Source organism: Mercenaria mercenaria, unplaced genomic scaffold, assembly GCF_021730395.1.
Source record: "Mercenaria mercenaria strain notata unplaced genomic scaffold, MADL_Memer_1 contig_1047, whole genome shotgun sequence".
In the NCBI taxonomy this organism is placed as follows: domain Eukaryota; kingdom Metazoa; phylum Mollusca; class Bivalvia; order Venerida; family Veneridae; genus Mercenaria; species Mercenaria mercenaria.
Window position 1 is genome coordinate 36,973 of NW_026459018.1, and position 22,789 is coordinate 59,761.

The 22,789-nt window shown below is 34.3% G+C and overlaps 1 protein-coding gene across 1 annotated transcript in view; it reads left to right on the plus strand.

Moving 5' to 3' along the window:
* LOC128551389 (uncharacterized) overlaps positions 1-12,744 on the plus strand; it is a 40,414-nt gene extending 27,670 nt beyond the window's left edge. Inside the window, exons 4-6 of the mRNA XM_053532238.1 lie at positions 9,215-9,280; positions 10,908-11,021; positions 11,377-12,744. Coding sequence (XP_053388213.1) covers positions 9,215-9,280; positions 10,908-11,021; positions 11,377-11,444 — 248 coding nt within the window. The 3' untranslated portion in view covers positions 11,445-12,744. The remainder of the gene's footprint in view (positions 1-9,214; positions 9,281-10,907; positions 11,022-11,376) is intronic.
* Positions 12,745-22,789: the final 10,045 nt, after the last annotated feature.

Here is a 22,789-nt window from a genome sequence, read left to right on the forward strand (position 1 = left end):
TAAAATAAAGTGGGATATTATATGTTTTATAAAGTATTCCATTTTTTTTTCACTTCTACTTAAATTCAGAAAATTTAAACAGTTGGTGAAAAATATGCTCCATATAATTAAAATGAGTGCGATGACCTGTGCTTTTCCCTGCTTTTACTTGTCTTAGAAACTAATGTTCTTCGGGCTTACAGAGTATGAACAATTTTTTAACTGTAGAAAAAAATGATCCTATATCCTTAATAGAGATTTTAATCTGTTTGTAGTAAAATGAGATTGGAAAAATAATGAAATGTGCACCACTATATCCTAATTAATGATGACTGTATTATCAAAATGGATAATTCAGTATGTGAAATAGATAATAGGACAAAAATAAAAAAAAGAAGATTGAACAAGGGAAGGTGTGTTATTGTAATTGACAGTTTGAGTCCCGCTAGGCTAAAAGTTACAAATATTGTCTTCTTTTTGTTTTATATATCATTTTAACAGATGTAGACAATAAATAAATAATACAATTATTTGCATAATAAGCCAGGCATTACAAATATATTCTTTGTATTTTAGTTGGAGCGAAATTTCATTCAATATGATATAATATTTAGTAGTTTACGTTCGAGTACGGAGTCTATCGGCGTGTATGAAGTTTCTACAGGCTGAATACTCTGTATTTCGTACTCAAACGGAAATTACTGAAATAAAAAAAGTGAAAAACCACAGGTCGTCCTACACGATATCAATGAAACTGTTGCAGGCTTGGTTTGATTGAACCTGTTCATGGACGATAGTGGAAGTGCAAGCTACCCGCTAGCCCCGGATTGAACAAAACTCACCATTTACACGTTATAAAACTCAACATTTACACTTTATAAGTACCAGTATATAATTTAGAGACATCCGCAGATGTATTCATATGGCGGTGCACATGGAACCTTCAATGATGCACAGAGTGCAATTCCATGAAATGCGGCGTATACATTTAACATTTTTAGTATTGTTTTTCCTTCTTTTACTTTCTTTTACTTGGTCCAATGCTGCTGACTTTAGGAATTGTCAACTCACTCTGTTTGAAAACAATATTTCTAACGTTGTGTCCCATTGCACTCTTTACATAGGCAACGTCCAACAAAATGTACGTGCTTCAAAAGACGATGTGAAACATTTAACAATCTTGGCCTATCAATTTCTGGAATATTTCGGGCGTAATGGCCGTGTGAATTCATTAGATATTGTAAACACATAGGTCATACAGGAATATTATAGGTTTATCATTGCGAACACATGAACAGTGTTAATATTGGCATCACAAAATACGGAAAAAAAATTAAACGCATATTTCTTCGATCTGACCACAAAACGAAATACAGAAAAAAAATTCTGTATTTTCTGGGGAGGTTACATGACTCACGCGCTCCGTTGAGTATAGTCCTTGATACACATGAAAAACATAAATAGTGTTGCGCTACAGATAATAAAACTAAACCGAAACTCTAACTCGTTCTGCACTTTTGACACGTCGTGGCGTCATTTTCTTTTTGCGGGAGAACATTTCGCGCTCTTCATTGAAATACGCATCTATCCAAAAAATCTATTAGGCTCGATGGTTACTGCTTAGATGGTTATGTAGCCTTTGAATTGAGCCAGTTGGACAGGGCATTACAAAGATATTTATAACATATTCTCAGCAAAAACAATAGGCAATTACTAACAATGGCTGCAAGGAGTATGTTCATTTGCTTTTGGATGCAGTAAAACAGAGTAACACAATGTGAGTGAAAACTGTCATTTTTAATTTCTTAAACTGACGTGCATTAATATCAGACAACAAAAGAAGCTGTTATTCAAATTTTCACAGTTAAATGATGTGTATCTAATACAAATTAATTAAAAGCAAAGGTGGGTCAGTAAAAACGCCAAAGATGCAACATTATTGCATCGACCCACACAGATTTCGCGCTCTTCATTGAAATACGCATCTATCCAAAAAATCTATAAGGCTCGATGGTTACTGCTTAGATGGTTATGTAGCCTTTTATATACAACCGGTAAAGGATCCTAATGTTGTCAAAAATCAAAACTTATACGGGCAAAACAAAGCAAGTGGGAAGAAGTTAACGAAACCTTTGCAGAAACAGTACATGTAGTTTACATATGAGTCAAAGAACTTGTCAAAGCATTAAAGACATAATTATAAGCTTCCATGGCTGCCAAGATTATATTATAGCTGAGTAGAAACAAACATTTAACAATTTTAAGGGACATTGTATGAAATATTAGAAAACTAAAACTTATTAAGTTTGATGTTCAGATGCCTTTTATGACACATTGATGAAAACGGTGACAGGGAAAATCTTGAGATCCGTTTCATTACCCAGTGTATATTAAAATGTAATGGCGAAATATTACCACCGGTTTTACTTTAAATCATTCACTTAGAGCAAAATAATTATATGATGGGAATTGTTGGTGGTGGGGGGGACGGGGGTGGGTGGGGGCGGCGGATTTGTAGTGGGGCTAGGTCGGCAATTTCATAAACATATTTCAATTTGACACAAAATGTAGAAGTTGGATAAACATGCTGACTGGAAGGTTTCAGATATACAAAACTGCCGCGTTATATCAAATACGGTTGTCATTTCACGCCTATAAAATTAGTATAGATAACTACAGGGCGAGCAGAAACATATAGGGCATTTAACATCCGTACTAAATCAACTCAGTAATTGAATCGCGAATGAATCAGTTTGTCGATGTTACACATTTAAAAAAATACATCAATTAATGAACCAAGCTTCAGGATATTCAGAAGCAAAGTTAAATAAAAAATACAATATTGTTTTAGATAAGATAAAAAATAAAATTGTGTCTTTAAATATTTCAGTTAGTAAAAGAATTTTGTAAATGATATAATAGTGACGAAAATAAAGGCATGTTAAAATTCTGGAAAATGCAAAATTTGATTTTCATCAACTATATTAGTTGGTTGCCGGTTCTGCGACGACCTTATATTTGCATTTTTTTTGTTGGATTTAACGTCGCACCGACACATGATAGGTCATATGGCGACATGAAACTTATTAGAGGAGTGGTTATTATTGGAATCATGACAAATTAACGCTTTTAGAATCATGAGAAATCAAATCCATTGAATTACAATATGTTGTTCCTTCTGTTTATTTCAAACTGTATATATGCTATCGAGAAACGGTGCCTTCGCAGTTTCGAACAAGGACAATGCGGAGTCCGAATACATATAATTCGGGCCTTGTTTTAGTACGACCGGGACCATGTTTAAGAAATGTCTGGGTCGCATATTTAAATAAAAAGTATATGTTATGTTAATGTTTTGCGCGTAAAAGAAAATGGGTATGTCAATGCTTTAGGTTGAAAGAAAGTGCACAACAGTCAAATGTGGTGAAAAGATAATATTTTCAAAATTAACTCTAATTTTCTATTCAATATTGAAGATCTTCTAATTGTCACGACATACAAAGAAACACTTAAGCTAAACTGACTTAAAACAGAAAGATATCTCATAAATATATTATTTCAAGAAATACGAGAGATCGTGTTTGTATACAAATCCGTTGTATTTTCTATTTTTAGAACTGATAAGAGAGCGGTCGGGTGGGCAGACGCCGAACGTCCATGTTTTTACTTTTGTAAACAGGGATGCTTTTCTAACGGCCTAAACTTTCTTAAAACACAAATTATATCAATATCTTTTTATCAATGGAACGGTTATAAAACAAGCAATTTATTAATTACTTTTAATTCGAAATAAAATGGATTAATTATGAACGCTTAACTAACAGTGTTTTTCTGAAAGTTTTGAAAATCACTACGCCGTTATTAAAATTATATTTCACCTTAAATGGTTATTCATTTAAAAAAAAAATATTTGAATACGAAAATATGAAAATTGTAAGTATATCAAAACTTTTTAAATTTTGAAAATCCATGAATAATCGAAGAAGTTATTAAAAATTAAAAACTCCGATCTCGTACACAAACGGTGTAAAACATTGTTTTGCCCACCACCAGATAAACAGATGTTAATGCGTGACGTCACAGCGATCTCTCCTATAGAAAGTAGTTGACACACTTTTTAAATTGGAAAGATATGGACATCCTTTTTTATCTTAAAAGTCGAAATCTAAGTTTGAAGACAAATTTTGTGCTAATCGAAAGTCAATATCATAATGAGGTCACTCTCCAAAAGACCGAAAGTCGCTTTAAAAATAAACATTTTTTCCGTCCAGCCTTGAGGGGTATGTACAACGGCCTTTGTATCATTTTCAAGGAAAAAGAGATACTTTTAGGTATTATTCTGGGATTGTTAACATGCAGATTTAAGCAATATTACTGACAGGAAGGTTGAAAAAGAAAGTTAACAGCTGAATTTGGATGTATTATTTTCCTATCATGTTAAAAGAATCCCAAATAAACACCAGTAACTAATTAAACAAAATATGCAAATGTGGAAAAGCAGAAATGCTATAAAATATGAAAATGTATATCTGAGCAAATTCTCTGCATATCTTTTTTTATAAAAATGTCTTGTTTAACCATTTAATGCGGAAAGCTGACAATATTTTCACTCCATTAATTAACTTCTGAATTCAATTTATTATTGTGGCAAGTGGTGAGCAAGGGGAGACAATAGTATTTATAATCTATAGTTGTTTGTAATGAGTGTTACCCTTGCTTTTAGCTTTTCATGAGAGGTAATGTCACAAAAGTGACTTGCTTTTTGTTGAACCCGTTTGTGGAAGCGAAGACATAGTTGTCCAAATGTCTGTCCGGTATATGTGCGTGCGTCCGTGCGTTGGTCCGTGCCCGCGAAATGATGGTTAAGTGACTGCATAACTGTACTTTCTCTTTGATGTCATTCATTCCGTTCTGTTTATGTGACCTTTTTCTTTTTATGTGACTGTTAGAACAATAGAGAGAACAATGGGGATGTCACATAAATACCGTTTCGTAAGAACGTCCGTGCATGCGTCCGTCCAAATTTGTTTGCCCGGACCATAACTTTGACATGCATGAAGCAATCTTGTTTGTATTTGGCATGAATGTTAACCTTAATGTGTCGGAGTGTCAGGTGCAAACTCCAGGTTCTTATCTCAAAGGTCAAGGCCAAAGTTAAGGGTCAAAGGTCATTTTAGGGCTTGTTCAGGCCATAACTTTGATAAGTATGGAGGAATCAGTTTTTTCTTTTGCGTAAATGTTCAACTCTTTAAGACGGAGTGTCGTGCCCAAACCTCGGGTCCCTATCTCAAAGGTCAAGATCACACTTGGGGGTCAAAGGTCATTTTAGAGTTTTTCCGGGTTGTAACTTTGCCATGGATAAAGCAATCTTTTTCATTCGTCTTAAATGTTTACCTAAATGGGACAGAGTGTCGCATGCAACGCCCAGACCCCTATCTCAAAGGTCAAGGTCATACTTAGAGGTCAAAGATCAAACCTTGGTGCTTTTAGTCCTTTTGACACTTGGCGAGCTCGGCATGTTGCCCGTAGGCATCTAGTTTCATTTAAATCTTTATTTTCTTAGAATTTGTAGGAAAATGAACGGGGACACCTCAGTTTTAGCGCATTATAAAACAAAATAGGACAGTTTGATGAACTTTGAGAGATACTTTGTTAAAACCGTTTTCGTATCTTGATAGCTTTGCATCTCTCACTCTTTTTAATATGTAGAGACTTACCCTAAGTCTTCTTTACACAAGGAAAACAATCCCTTTATATAGTGAAATTGTTGAGTGAACACCGTTTGTTAATCCTTATCCTGCCCATGTTATATCCGTGCAAAGGAAAAGAAACCTTTCTATGTTGAATGCCATGTATGATTACACAGTTATGCATCTAACAGTCTTGAAATTGATTTCTTCGATTATCTCATATTTCTAGATATTTTTCCCATACTTTGACGCATATATATGGGTAGTTGAGATTGTTCTCTTTCCAGCAGTAGCCTTTTCAACATATTTCACCTTGTGAAATTCTGTGGGTTTTGACTTTTTAAAAAAAATCGTCTGTTTGTTAAAAAATTTCACCACAGAAAATGTCCCACTTTCCCCAGGGCAATCAATTATTTGATCTTTACATAGTTTTGTATTCAGGTTGCTAATCCATGTGGCAAGTATGCATGCTTTTTCCAGCTTAGAGGTAAAAAGTGCATAGTTTGCATGAGGTTCTAGGTCAATAGCCATCTAAGCCTAACATAAAGTCTTTGCGGAGTTGTCTCCATTTTTTCCAAATATTTTACCCGGGATCATTTTTTTTTTCAGCTCAAATAACTCTTTTTCAGGAATGATGTTTTAATAATTGTTTCAGTCCTTGTATTTTGATGCAGTTAACTACACATATATCAAATATAGATAGCTCCTGCTTAAAGTTTGTATTTTTAGTTACAGTGCCTATAATATGTCTTCTAACATTGTCATATATTATGCAGTGTTATTTTATGTCAAGTAATTTAACCAAGCATGGTGTCAACACGTTCTGGTAACATTAGTATCTTCCCTGCTCTTATCCAATGTAAACGAAAACGTATACATAATTGAAGCAGCACATTAATATTGGAGTCTGGATGTGCTTGTTGAATATGAATATAATATAATATATCTTTCACAGATCAAGGGTGCGGATTGAAATATCTGGTAACTGTATACGCGGGACTCTGCCGATTACCGCAAAAATAGTTATCCCAAACCCAGATATTTCCATCTGCACCTTGAACTAGTGACAGTGTTTTCTTGCATACCGTATATTTCAATCAATAGATTAGATAAAACAGTAAATCGAATCTTTTCTGTTAAGCATAGTCAGTTGTAGTAGCGTAAGAATTTACGCAGTCATTCATAAACTACAGCACGTGAGTCATTTTACACAGTGGGGTTAAGACGAGTTTTTCCATCACCAACAAAAACACGAGAAAATCTTGTCCGGTATGCGAAAACGAGAATAGTTAAAGAGAAAGATATCAGTGTTTTCGACTTCAAAGCTATGTTCAGATTTTGGGGAATCTATTTGATATTTAGGAAGTACCGTCATTCAAGTTACTACATCTATTTCTAATCTGGGTTTGTAAAACATACAAAGATATAACCCCCGACAGTTATTTCCTGCATCTAAACTTTACCAAAATTTTGGCAAAAAAAAATACACTCTTTAAATATGACATTCAGCGCTTCTTTTACATTAGTCATTCATGATAAATTCGGTTCCAAAGTTTGAAGAAGTATATAGGAATTTCGTAACGGTCAGTTGGTCGGTCCGTCTGTTGCATAAGAAGTCGGCACATAATATTTAGCGATATCTTTGACCATATCTTCTACAGGAATGTATAAGGTTTACCTGATATGTCCAACAATAAATTGTAAATGCTTATACTTTAAGAAGTATTTAAGCTAGAATCACTAAACCTCGTATAATTATTAATTTGCACATGACCTTTGCTCACATATTTAATTAACCCCTTAGACCCAATAGGAGCTGAGTTTTTCCATTGATTTGGTAAAATCGTTTTTCACTGTATCCGGATAGATCTTCATGACACTTAAACTAAAATAGGTCACTTTACGGCGGTTGTGCACACATACTTTCGTCAGGATATCTTAAGTAACTGCAGGCTTATTGCCCTTTAATTGATTTAGAATTAATAAATTCCAAAAAAGAAAGTAATCCATTGATAGATCTTCATCAAATTTAACACAAATATAGATCACAACAGGACTAAGGCTGTGCACATCTTTCATTAGGATCTGTTTAGTAAATGCAGAGTTATTGCCCTTTAATTATTTTAAAATTCATACATATATCTGGAAATTAAATATCTTTTAAAATATATTCCCCTCATTTATAAAACAACCTATTCGGCGGGGGATATAAATTCACTGAATGTTTTTTCCCTTTATAGATCCATATTTTTTATAAGCATAAGCTCTATGGTCAGTTTTTTATATCTTTTTGAAAGATTGAAAAACCTTTTCAAAAATACATAACACTTAAATACGAGATGAAGGCACAACAAAAGAAAACAGGGATGTTGACTAAAATTTTCGTGGGTTGCAAACGAAAAGCGGATGACAAACAAAAATATCATCAAGGCAGAGATAGCATTCCAGCCCAAAACATTTTAAATCGCAAGTTAGTAAAACAAGTAAAACAAACATCCAGGAAGTAGTATGTAAAGATTTAACAAAGTTTTTATTTGTTTTCATAACGCACATGCTAATCGCAAGTAAGTATAGTACTAGAAAATACATTTTGTGGTCAAAAATCTGCAATTGCTTCGACATAGTTGAGTACAATCGAAAAAGATTCTAATTGACCTTTTTTATATTTCCTTGTTGAAAACTGATGCTTACATGAACGGTAAAAGGTGACTTCGGTGCCTGCTTTTTACGCAGGCTCCATAACCTCAGACCCCCTTCCTAAATTCCAGTTTGTTTAGTTCTGCCCATTGTTTTCTCGTTTGGGGCAATCCCATTATTTTATCTGGGGACCAAACGCCGCTCTTCGTGGAATTACACGCCTCAACACGTGTATCATTGAAGGTTCCATGTTCACCGCCGTTTGAATACATCTGCGGATGTCTCTAAATTGCTTTTTGTACTTTTAGCATGTGTAAATGTTGAGTTCTGCTCAACCCGGGGCTAGAGGGCTTGGACGGTAGCATGCATTTCCACTACCGTCCATGAACAGGCTCAATCAAACCGAGTCTGCAACATTTTCGTTTTTGTCGTGTTGAGCGACCTGTGAAGTTTCCACTTTTCTCTATTTCATTAAGTATTGTTAGATTACTGATTGTTGGCTTTACTTATTGGTAACAGGAATATCTCGTTTTGCCTCTAGGAATAAGCTTGCTTTAACCCTAAGTACATTGGCTGTATTTTTTAGAAATGTAAGACTTGAAATTGGTAATGAGTATTGCCAAAGCAAATCATAGTCTTGGTTATTTATTGAACAAAACACTTTTTTTTTTTGGGGGGGGGGGGGGGTCTTGTGTGTTTCAATCGAATAAAGGATAAGTTATACTTTAAGATAACACGAGAAATTAAAATAGTTACAGTTAAAAAAGAAATTGAAGGGTGATTATTTATGTTCCAAATGGTTTCATGTTTTAATAACGTTTAACAGAGGTAGAATGTTTGGTTCTGAACATTATCATCATTTTAACTGCAGCTTGGCTGTCTAAATCTGAATTGAATGTACTTTTCAGGACCACCAGCTGCTGCCGCAGAAAATGCACCGAGGAACACTTGCTGGCCCACTCCAACAGGCCCAGGTTAGTTTTGTTTCATCCACACAAAGTATATAACAGGCCACCTTGACTTTTTAATATTTGAGGCCATATTTTATTCACCCCGGTATCGTCTTTTAAAGCTACTCGACCACAGATGGTGTGAAAATCTTCAACTTGTTCATTTCCACCAAGTTTGGCATAGAATGTTTATATCTGACAATGAAAAATGATAAAGTATGTGAAAAAATTGCTTGCTATTTATAAAAAGGTAAGGAAAGTGATTTTATCCAATATTTCAAAAGGGTTGCAATGGAGTACTCCCTTATGTACAATTTGTGTTGTAATCTATTAGGATACTTTGCAAAAATCATATTTCAACAAGTTTATACCACATATTACTCTCTCAGTACTCACATTTTATGGATTTTTGAGAGAATATAATTTTCGCTAAATATATGAACGAGTCGCTTTTAGAGGTGGTTGACAAGATTTCAGTCAAGTAAAGGGTTTGTTCGAATCTTTAACAACTGTACACTTACTTTTGTTCTCAAAGTAAAGTGCTTAATACTATATTTCGCTGGATGTATGGTAAGGTAACGGTAGAGCCTTTTTAGAATAAGTATAAATTTAGTAAAATAATTTGTCTCTAGAATGATTGTATTATATCTGTCAAAAATTTGTATCGACAACTATGTATTTAGCCAAATTCATTAGAAATGCAGTTTGTAACATTATTAATACCTTCCTTTGCTGACTTAGTTGCGCAATCAAAATAGACTGGAAATAAATGAATTCGAAATTTATACGCCAATGAACTTGTTGAAATATTACAATATCTATTAAATGCAAAACTAGAAATTATATAAAAACCAAGAGAAATAGCATGCTATTTAAATACTTCCATATTGAAGGGAGGGATGATTATAAAACTTCATATAAATAATAAATGATACATTTCTAATAGGGATCTAACTCTATTTAATGGGTCTCTTTGTTTCTTAATCAGAATATTAAATGTGACTGACCAGTCATGATAGATTCTTTTCAGAGGAATACGGAACATTTCGTTGAAAATATATGAATTGTAACAATTTCAGCAAGATGAATTGTCATCATTTGCACACTTTTTCTGTTGTTATTTTTTATGAATATTTGCCCATGTCAGAAGAACGTCACGATCAAATTCATCTGTGATAATTTAATTTTCTTTCCCCTCAAAAGTCTGTTTTAAAGTGTTATCTATGCTAATAAATACTCCTTTTGTTAGCCTAATAGTCTACTTTTGTTACCACTAACATACACAACAGTGCTATAATGTTGCGTCATTTTAAGGATCATACGAAAACTAAATAATTATCTGATTCAACACGTTTGAACATGACAATAACAAGACATGAAAATAGGTATTGTGGATCAGCCTTTAAAGTCGGTACGCCATGAACTGTTTTACCATTAGAACAGATTCAAGAAAACAGTTTTTATTTTAACAAGACGACATGTTAAATGTTGTGGTTGGCGTCTGGGAGATTTGTTATCATTAAGCTCCAGTAAGAATTTAATAATCCCATAATGCTGTCAGGCGTTGTATTTTATATCCAGGGCAGAATGTTTCACCTCTTTTGCAGCTAAACATAATCGCATTTCAATGAAAACTTATTGTCTTTTTTAGCGCTTAATGTCATCAGTAGAACCACAGACTTGCCAATACTGAGCAGATCATCATACGAACAGTATGACCGTATTGTGGTCTTAAGAGAACCAAAACACGCGTTGGTTCCATCAGGTAAGGTTTTGATCCTTCGAAGAATGCATCTTAATTTACTACCTGGATGTTCGTTCGGCAGATAATGCCTGAATGAATACAGTAAATTGGGTAGAACATTATAATGCTTTTCGTTTCTAGCATTTTTAAAGAAGGATTAACAAGAATCAGCTGTAGAAGAAGATATTATGGTTTAAAAAGGAGTGCTGCAAGATATACAGAATATCTTTATCTTTTTATGTAGGAAATCTTTTCCACAAATGAGTATCATTTCTGTTTTTAGTTTATTATAGAAAGTGCAATTGAATTCCTTCTAGTTTTATTGCGTGACTGCGGGTCTTTCTGTTAGTATTTATTGGTGTTCTTTATTTTACAGGAGTTCGACTTTCTGCGAACGAGTATGCTGTCGGAGTTGGAGAGTCTGTTTTGAAATTTTATAGATGACACAAACGCTTTAACCTTGATTATCTTGGATTTTTAACATATGCGGCTAGATTGTTTCAGCAGCAAAATATAGAATAGTTTGTTATTTTCAAACAATTGTTTCAGATTTTGAAGACAAAAAATGTGGCGACATGAAGTAATAGTAACACCAAAAAGTATGTTTCACTAAAAAATACATATCTAATCATCAGTTTAATGAAAAGGAAGTGAAACATCCCCGCTGAGTTGGTAATCTGTGTTAACTTTCGGTTATTATCGGTTTGTCAAATTTAATTTACAATTTGTGTTAGTGGGCGTTGTCTTAGTTTCTGATTTTATCGGTTTAACAATTTGCTGTTTAAAAAAAAGATGAAATTCCGCAGTTTGATCGAATAATTTGTATCAAATCGTTACCAACTTTTCTATTAGATAAACTAGCCAGTTAAGGTTAAGGTACTTTTCAATTTCTGATAAATCTGATAACTGATATGGTATGGTAGTCACATATTTGAAAAAAGGTGAACCTCAGTCAAGTTTTGGACTCAGTGTTGTAACATTTTCTGGTCTTTTGGGTACATTCATTGTTACTATAATAGAATTCCGCTTACGCTGGTGCTTGGGGTGTGAGGGGTGGTGCTCATTTCATTACCTATCATGAACCGAGTCTGCTGAGTTATGTTGCTTATTTCTGTGCTCTTTGCTTTTTTCACAGATTTTGTAGATACTGTATATTATGTTACAAAATCATTTTCGTTTAAATATAAATGCTTTAATGTAGACTTTACCGAAAAGCTATCACTTATTATAGTAAATTGATATTTTGATATGAACCCAAATTTCAAGTCGGAGGACATTTTCTAATTTCATAAGCCAGTATTAAATTTCAAAAGCCAGTATTATTTTATAGTTTACTTCCCCATGACTAGCACCAAACAGAGTTGTTCTACACGTTCTGGAGATTCTTTTACCTCTTCATAAAACATTGATACAGTATATGTCTTTGGAAGAAAAGGAACAAATGCAATCATGTATAGTGTGTTCGTTTTTTGTTGTTCTTCTTCTTGTTTTATTGTTCTAATTTACGTTACGGTAGTTCTGCACTCATACAAATTTTGATTTGAGAGTCTATGGGAAAATCACAATATAGATGACTGTTATATACATTTCAATCTTATTGTCAAAGGTTGTAAAATTAAAAATAAAAGATATTTTACTTCATTATCTCCGATATTTGGCCGCGTTTGTCATTGCCTTTATCTATTAATAATGGTATTTTATTGCAACTGTTTATTATTCTATATTTGTATAATAAACATGTTTCGTTATATCTATATGTTTATTTTATTTTACTCATTCTCACTTTTCTAAATCATCATATCCAAAATAAATAAAAAAGGACGCAATACTGCCGATAGCGATGGGGGAATAATTTATGAAATATTGGCCCTTTTCTAATATGATGCTGGTAATAATGAGGAATAACCATTCTATACTGAAGCACAATACATCAGGTAATAATAGCGATAAAGTGAAACTTTAATCTAAATGTGAAAGCGGAACGAACGCCGTCGCGGACGCAGGGTCGAGTAGGATAGCTGTCCATATACTTCGTATAGTAGAACTAAAAAGTGTAGAACGAGAGTGCTAAACTGTCTCAATACACGCTCGGCACAGTAAATCATGCTATGAATTCTAAAGTATTGAGCAGCCTATAATTTTATTATGCCGGTTTTCCCAATTTCGACTTATTCAAGATATATTAACTTAGACAGTAACGGCATAAGAAATTGCAGAATATATATTATGGAACTGCACTTTTATGAGCCGACGCAGTGGTTCAGTGACAACGTAAACTAAAATTACTAATATTCAAATAGGAGTTCAATGCATGGACGCCTTATACCTGGCATGCTGAAGAACCAAGAAATCTCGATTGGACCGCCTTCTGTGCCTTCCAGCTAAAATTGCTAACAATCTTCCTGGGGAGTTGCCCACATGCTTAAATACACCCACAGAGAATGTCTATTTCTCAGAACTAAGTGTTCAAAGGCAATACAAAGCTTTCAATCTGTAAATAGTTTGAAACATGCTGTGTGACATACGTAGTATTCTATGTATGGTCCCTTCCCAGTGCTGCTTAATTTCATATATTACATCATGCTGATGGTTTAATAGAGAAATCTATGATAAGCAGCTAAGAAACAGTCAGTTTATATGTCTAGTTTGGACCTCAAAGCAGTGATTAATTAAATCCTCCTCTTTTGTTAAGACAATTGTGGTACATTAAAACCCTTTAAATGGCATGAAAAAAGTATACTTAAAGATTGGATTGGAACAATATACTTGAAGACTGTATTGGAAAATAAGTATACTAGTCTTGAATCTTAGATTAGAAAAAATATACCTGAAGACTGAACTGGAAAAAGTAAACTTGAAGATTGGATTGCAATAAAGACAACTTGACTATTGGATTGTAATAAGAATACTTGAATATTGGATTGTAAAAAGAATACTCGGAGATTGAATTGGAAAAAATACCGTAAACTGGATTGGAAAAAGAATATTTGAAGATTGAATTAGAAAAAAATACTTCAAGACTAGATTGGAAAACGCACACTTGAAGAGTGGGTTTTAAAAAAATACTTGTAGATTGGATTGGAAAAAGAATACATGTAAAAGATAATAGGTAAGAATAGATTTCTCGTAAGCGCAGAGCACCACAAACACAGCCTGAGAGCCACGCATTTGCAAAGAAGACGCACAACAAAAAGAAGCTATAACGGAAAAATATTACAGACGAGTTGCTTCGAAAATCCAACAAGTACATTTCAATTTTATGCAGAATATTGAAAGAGGGGGGTGGGGGTGGGCAGGAGTAAGAGTTTGAAGGGAAAAGTAGAACAAGGATGAGCATTCAAAAGGGAATGCTACGTTCCTTAATCACAGTTTCATTACAGTGTAAAACACAACAGCGCAGACACTCGTGTATAAAAAGATTAACACACACACACACACACGTACGCACGCACGTGCAGGAAAAAACAATAATCGGGCACTGCCTTAGGATTCCGGTGTAATGAAGTATTTCGACCCCCATAGAATAATGATCCCCCGGTCATTAGTCTATAGAAAAAGTGACCCCCGGTCATAGTATTATGACCTCCAGATCATAGTACTATGACTCCCCCACGTGAAGTAAACTGAACCTCACGAAGAATATTGACTCCCATAAAAAAAACGACCCCCGGTCATTATTCTATAGAAAAAGTGACCCCCGGTCATTTTTCTATAGCAAAAGTGATCCCCAGTCATTATACTATAGAAAAAGTGACCCCCGATCAAAGTACTACGACTTCCATATCACAATATTATGACTTAACCACGTGAAGTAAAATGAATTATAACGACTCCCCGGTCGAAATTCTACAGGCCTTAGATACATGAGTTATCACTAAATTTGACCATAAACCCCAGATACCATCACTTGACACAGAAATCAAAGCATTCCGCAACGGGAAAAGGGATTCCACTTCTAGACGCTGTATCTTGGTGTATACATTTTTTTCAGGAAAATAACAATTCACAATACGTTCACAAAACACACCAGTGTCAATAATCCCTGCAAACTTCGGTATGAAGTAATTCTTCAGAAGAAAACTGCACAAGAAACTGCTAGCATAGAGCTTAGTATTTATAGAAGTTGCAATACTTAGCAGTGGCAGTAAAGAACGGTAGCGGCAACAATAGAAAGTAGTAGTAGTAGTAGTAGTTGTTGTTGTAGTGGCAGTTGCAGCAGCAGCAGCAGCAGCAGCAGAGGAATAAATGACAGCAATAACAACAGCAGGAGAAGAAGAGGTAGATGTACAAGACGTATTAGTGGAAGCAGGTATAGTAGTATCAGTAGTAGCAGTTGTAGTAGAGTAGTAGAAGTAGTAGAAAAGTAGTACTAGTAGCAGTAGAAGAAGAAGTACATGTAGTAATAGCAATAGAAGTAGCGGCACCAGTAGTAGTAGTACAATCAAATTGTTAACTATTGGCAATGGAGGGTATTAGAGTTGTAGATCTAGTAAAATTGTCCGTTAGGTTTGGTGGGGATCACTTTTTAATAGATATTATCGTCGAAAGTCTTTTTAGGAGCCGGTGTTTTACACGGAAAGAGTAACTTTTTTTAAATAGAATAATGTCCGGGAATCGATATTGTATGGCAGTTCGAATGTAGTAATTTCGGCAGTGAGTATTTTACATGGAAGGAGTTACTTTTTCTGTAGAAAAATAACCGGGGTAGTTATTCTATGAGATTCGAAGGGAGGCATCTTAAGGGAGTCAGTATTTTATTTGGAGGGGTCAGTTTTTCTATAGAATAATGACCGGGGGGTCGTTATTCTATAGAGTTTTCAAAGGGAGTCAGTTTTTTTATAAGGGGAGTCAATATTTTGCAGGAAAGGAGTCACATTTTCTATAGAATAATGACCGGGGGCTCGTTATTCTATGGGGGTCGAAATACTTCATTACACCGGCAGCCAAAATTAAGGTAGGCACAATCACTTACTCATAGTTAAAGGGGAGGGGAGGGGATACCAAAGCAAGGGAGCGCAGGGGAAAGAATGGGGCGATAGGGGGAGTTAGGAGAAAGAGGAAAGAAACGCTAACAACAAACAAGACAACATACGCAACACAAAATACAAGACAGACAGAAAACAAGTTGTAAATAGGGGCATCGCCTTTGAACGGTCAGTAACCTACATAAAGGAAACTGGGGGTTTAAACACGTTTAGAGTACGCCACTAACCCTATTCTCAACCAGTTAGACAACACAATGTAAATAAAACCCTGCCCCGCTGAGAAAGGCTCTAACATTAGTGAAAAATTACCAGATCATATTAAATAAAACATAAAATTATGGTAAAACTAAGGTATAATTACACCAATGTACTCAACAGCTTGTCTGAAGCCTAACTTTTAAGGACACGACTTAGAAAGCTGCAAGACGAAATTCCACTCCCTCCGTCCGTTTTATGTAGGATTTAGGAGAAAAGCATCATGGAGTCTTACAATTTATTAGTCATCGCACCATCAAATAGGAAAGCGTTGTGATTAACTGTAGAGAGGCCAATCACCAAACATGCACTGCGCTTTACGATTTTTGCATCGTATCCTCTTTTGATAAACTTTTTAACACATTTTACAAATATCTGATTAAAATAAGGGCTTTAACAGTTCGGGTGATCTGTAGTAAAATGTACTGCTTATGATGACGTTAATCCTGTTGTAATAATATTGTTGGTGATATGAAGATTTTTATCATTAAAATCCTTTAACTTTAAGCAAGCTCTTGCATAACGAGTAAGTTGTGAAACATAGACACCGCATGATGTTGCTCGAGGGACATCTCCATCAAGGTGGGGGAAGTTGACAATTCTAAAATTAAAATAGTCTCTTTTATCATATATTTTCGTTTCTAGATTATTATTCACAATTGTTAAATTTAAGTCCAAAACTGATGCTGAAATATTGGCCTTGTTAAGCTTTTTCACCATTTCTGAAAAATATGGGTTGTCCTTATTTAAAATATCATCAAGATTCCTCGGGGTTCAATTAAAAGCTTAAATAATTTCAAATTGTGTCTCAGTGGACAAACTAAGCATGTAATCTCGTTCATAACAGTATAAGAATAAATCAGCAAAGAATATTGGATTGGAAAAAACGAATACTTGAAGACTGAATTGGAAAATAGAATACTTGCATATTGGACTGGAAAAAAGAAAACTCGAAGACTGGATTAGAAAAAGAATACTTGAAGGTAGGACTGGAAAAAGAACGCTTGAAGACTGGACTCGACAAAGATTGAAGATTGGATTGGAAATAAAAGAATACTCAAAGGCAGGATAAAAAAAGAATACCCGAAGGCAGGACTGGAAAAAGAATATTTGAAAACTGGATTGGGAAAAAATACTTAGAGACTTGACTCGACAAAATACTCATGACTGGATTGGAAAAAATAGGATTATTCAGATTAAAAGAACATCATTTTAGCTGTCTAGAAATCATATTGTGAATTAAACTCAATCAGCTCGTGTAATTGTAATGATATGAAATGTAAAATTATAAGTAATGCCAAAAATAATTATGACAGATGCAAGAATAAATAATATAAGAATATCTTCAATGAAAAAAAAACCAACAGAATATACGTAACCAGATCAAGAATATGTATACAAAAAATGCTGTTCTTCTTTCACCAAACATGTATTTCAATTTATACGGACAAGACTTGTTGAAAACCTCCAATAATTCATTCACTCTTTCAACAACAGAAATTATAATGTTTTTTAAAAAGCCATCCACCAAAATAAAAAATGGTGACAACTCCATACCATACTTTTGTTTTTCCTTTTCAGAAATCACACTTCATAAAATGATCGTTGTTTCTATCACAGATATACAGGATTAAAAAAACACACGAAAAAGTTGGGAGACCGGGGATAGGTGTTACATTTTTCATATTTTATGGTGTAGCGGATGAATCAAGTAGCCGATTTTGACCAGTTCATTATCTTTGTAAAGCTCAAGCATTGCAATTTTCGTATGGGTACAGTTAAATCTGAAATAAATGATATTTCTATGCGATAAAGGTAGCATTATCATGTTGGTGAAATGTAACAACTTACCCCACCGTTGGGGTAAATTCTTACAGAGTCTGGGGCAAATTGTTACAATATTCATATTAACAGTTTTACAAACTATTTGCACTTTTACAGTTTTACAACACATCAGTTAACAATAAAACATAAAATGTTTTTCAAATTGTTTATAACATGTATAACTCACACATTTTCAACACATAAATGAACTTTTTCACCGAGTTGATAGTAGAACAAAACTTTACTTGAACATACAAATTCAGTGAATTTATATCGTTTATGAATGAGGGGACTGGATCTCTATACTTAAGAAATAATAAGTTACCAAACGTGGTTTATCGTAGAATAACCCGAGTTTTTAGCTCCTAGAACGAAAAGGTTTGGCGATTATAGTTAATATACTTTTTGAATATATTAGCATAGCCAGCCGGTCAAATACAAATCTACACCCCTAAACCTTCGGTGGGTAATAATAATCCTATATTATTTACTTAACCTAATAGTACATAGTCAAAATATCTCGATTTTTCTTTTAGAATCACACTTAAGACAAATATAGTATTGTTCCTTGGGACATCCTTGACATTCATTGCACAAGTGACGCACAAGTGACACTGGATACATGTCTGCTTTCAGCGATTAACACCAAACAAAATGATTTTCTTGACGCCACTGAAATGTTCATATCCATTCGCACCAATCGGAACAAGGAAAATAATCCTCTGAATATGGTCTCCCTACTTAAATTGCAATGACGTATGTATCGCCAGAAAAACCTGGATGGTATATGATGGCAGAGCTGAAAGAATAAGCTATGTAGTGTCATTGTAATCTAGAATAGCGCTCAGCATCGCGAGTTACATTTCGGCCATTTAAAAGACCGACAATGTCCATCCCCAAGAACATCTGACACCTCCCGGTTCATTCTGGCATTTACTATGGTAAGAGCAGTGTGCTGATTATGTCATCTCAATAAGGATTGTCTTCTTGTGAATCTTCTCTCTGTGTTGAACTGGTAGTAATCTCTACAGAATGGTTTGCCGTAAAGACTTGATAGGCTGATCTATATCCAATATCAAAGTCACTGGTTCTCGTCACCTAAACAATCTGTGACATATCTGCAAATGTCTAGATTATTGTTAACGTCTTTAGCAACAGATCTGATAGTCCGTCCTGCAACTCCTTGTATTTTTTTCGGACGGGTGACATCGCAAAAGGTTCTAGGTAAGGTCGGACAGAAACTTATGCATCTACATTTAATTCAATATGTTCGAAAGAGGTTGTGAAATGTTAAAAAAACACAATGCCATTATCTTTCAAAATTGAAACACGGATGTTTTTAACAAAATATTAAGTAGGTTTATTTATATTTTTGCTCCCAAATTCATAATAAATAGGGCCGGTGTAACATTAAATATTGACCCCGTTGAAAATTGACCCCATTGATCAAACTTTAATTTTGAAATGTTGACTGGGTCAATTCTCAACGTTGAAAAAGGACCTTTTGATCAAACTTTAATGTTAAAATGTTGACGGGGTCAATTCTCAACGTTGAGAAAGGACCCATGGGGTCTATTTTCATTTGGGTCAGTATTTAATGTTACACCGGCATCACTTTACTAAATAGGGTCGGGACATCGGAAACAAAAGTGTGTTAACTTAAATACCTGGTAAATAAATTATTACCTACCGATTTTCTATCGTGAACTTGTGAAACAAGCAAACGGGGCAAGTAGTTACACCGCACCAATGTACCCCGTGCTCAATGTAACAACATGCCCCGACCCTACCACACGTGACAACATCTAAAATAGACAACTCAAGGAAAGCATGTTACCTTTAGAGATTTTACGGTTTTAAGCACAAATCATTGTTAAATCAAACAATTTTTATAAAATCTTATATATATCTTAAGTGTGCACATGAACCGAATATGTACGGAAAACTCAAAATTTCACTTATGTGGCTGAAAATCACGCTTTTTAGTCTATTTTCCAAATAACTGTTTTCAAGTAAACAACACGTCCGTAAAAGATGGCGACATCGAAAACTAACAAGCACGCATAATCTGTGAATTCATATGATGCGTCATCACTTCACTAATTGCATTGTAACAACTTACCCCGTGTAACAACTATCCCCGGTCTCCACATCATTAAGGCACAGAACACATAGGACAATATGTCTGTTATACATACTCTATAAATAGTATAAATAGTAACAACATTGTACCTTGGTCATAAAGTAGCGTTTTACTACCAGTCTAACCTATCACAAATTTATGCAACCCTTTGGGAAATATGGTATTGCAAACAGTTAATTTCAACCCACATTCAGACCACCAAAGTTTGATTAAGACATGCAAGCTGATTTGTCAGGATCAAACTGGATCAAGCTGGATTCGATGTAAATAGTGAAAAGTTTGAATAGTTCGAAATCAAGGACTTAAGCCATTCGGTTCCTTGTCCGCTGTCATTCATGCAGACCCTTGAATTTTTAAGAGGTCTCGACGTAGTTGATCTGAACCAAATCTTGAAGCTGATTTATGACAAATTAGCTATTGAGACTGGTACCTAAAGCAAAGTGACAGACCCTTACCTGCTTCTGTAACTGGTAATAAATGAAATGATTCTCTAATTATCTAGTAAAAAACGTCAGTTTAAAAAGATTCACATTTGAAAATAAAAACCTACATGTGATATGAATAAAGTACACAATGGATATGATGGACGGATTTGATAAAAGAATTACATATGTAAAATATATAAGAGAGCATATTGATATCTGAACATTCAAATACACAATGTACAATACTTTAAGGTACATTTCCACCATGATTTTTAGGTTGAAACCGCGAAGCGGTGAGACCTATAATTACCATATTCCAGAGCTTGCAAAAATATCAGACTAACAGTTTTCACTGAAAGACAGATTAATCCGCCGTAAGGTTTTTGCCCGTTTTTTAGGCTAATCGACAGATATTCTTAATGATATAAACAATATTCTGAACATTATTCAACAACCCGTTGATATTTTCATACATATGTATATACAATAAGGTTAAAGAATGCGTCATTTCGCATTAAAATTTTTTTTGTTAGGTCTGTTGATCCACCGAGCTAACTAAGTTGAAAAGTGAAGGTGTATTCCTTTAAAACACTTCAGAAAAAACCCAGAGGTGACCGAAGCGCATTAAAATATGCCGTGAAAAAAATAATAGTACAAAACATTTTTATAAAGAGTTTTCTAATTTAGCCTTAATACATAATGCACTCATTAGTAATAAAACAGCATATGATCTGAATCATTTTTTACAGTTGTATATAGATCTACATGCGATTCTTTCTACCTGTCCCGACTTCTACGCAGTGAGATTCGAATGGCAAGGGAGATCACTGTGTAGGAGTAAGCTATATGATAAACTGTTTTATTTCATCTAAAAATAGATTAGATTTCTGAATTACTTCCCTTTATCCCTCTTTTTTCACTATTTTTGTACAGCTTTTATAATGACCGATTCATATTATTTATTTTTTACATTTTATTTTATCTGTTAATATTTTGTTCACGATTTATGTAAAACTGAGTCAAAATATATGTTTATGATTTCCTTTTTTTAAGTAAAGACAACTGTAGTATATAAATTGCTGCATTGTTTGGTGGTAACACGATCCGGTCCGAATGCTTGCCTTTCCAAACAGAACATCACACCAGGACTTGAGTACGTTTAGGACTCATTGGCCGCTGTACTTACAGTCTCAATTTGGCTACTAAATTCATGCTCTTTGGACAAAACTCTATGGGAATTGCAGAGAGGTAATCAATACCCCTACATTAGAACCAAAACACACTTTAAGGTTTAGCAGTATCACAAAACAACAGATTTATTTTAGTAAATGAACAGCATCTTGACACACAACTTATCTGTCCACTACATGTTTTACTTTTCTGTCCCACAGAGTTGGATACTAAAATTATTCAAAATGAGTTGTCCCCCTGTAAATAAGAATGCCATTTGTAAAGAAATGAATGTAAACAATTGTCAAAAACGATGTTTTAGCTACTTATGTAAAGTTTAAACACTCGCACGTTATTGCAAATGCATCAAAACGAAGACATGTAACAGCTTTTTAAAACTGGTGAGTTTTTAAAGGTGCTGAACTGTCCAAGAAGTGTGGCCCCTTCATGCAGTCCCTTTCCGGAATTCATAACATATATGCATTAATTGACTATGGTTTTGTAAAATAATATAAATGTTTTATATGCTATTAAATTTTCATGTAAAACAATGCTTTCTTTCTATGATTTGATGACGTTCGAACTTTTTTCTCCGAAACATGGACCTATACCTTAAGAACATGATAAGGTTCGCGGTCTATACTCTACGGGGCATTTATATGCCTCATTGTGTCTGAAAGGGCGGATGGACCGTAATTGAACTCAAACATACATATATACATACATACACACATACATACATACATACATACCGTGGTAACACGGTAAGCCACACGCTAAATGTTAAACATATGGTCGTGCTGCATGTGCGCGTCTGGGACATATTTGTCTCAATATTTAATGTAAAATAGACCTATTTTACTTCTTACAAGATAATTAATTGACAATCCTTATAAATCCTGAATATGTCTAGATATTAGCGGTACCTGACTATGACTTTTAACAGCATTACATCAGTTCCGGATTTGTATTTTAATTGTTGTTGAA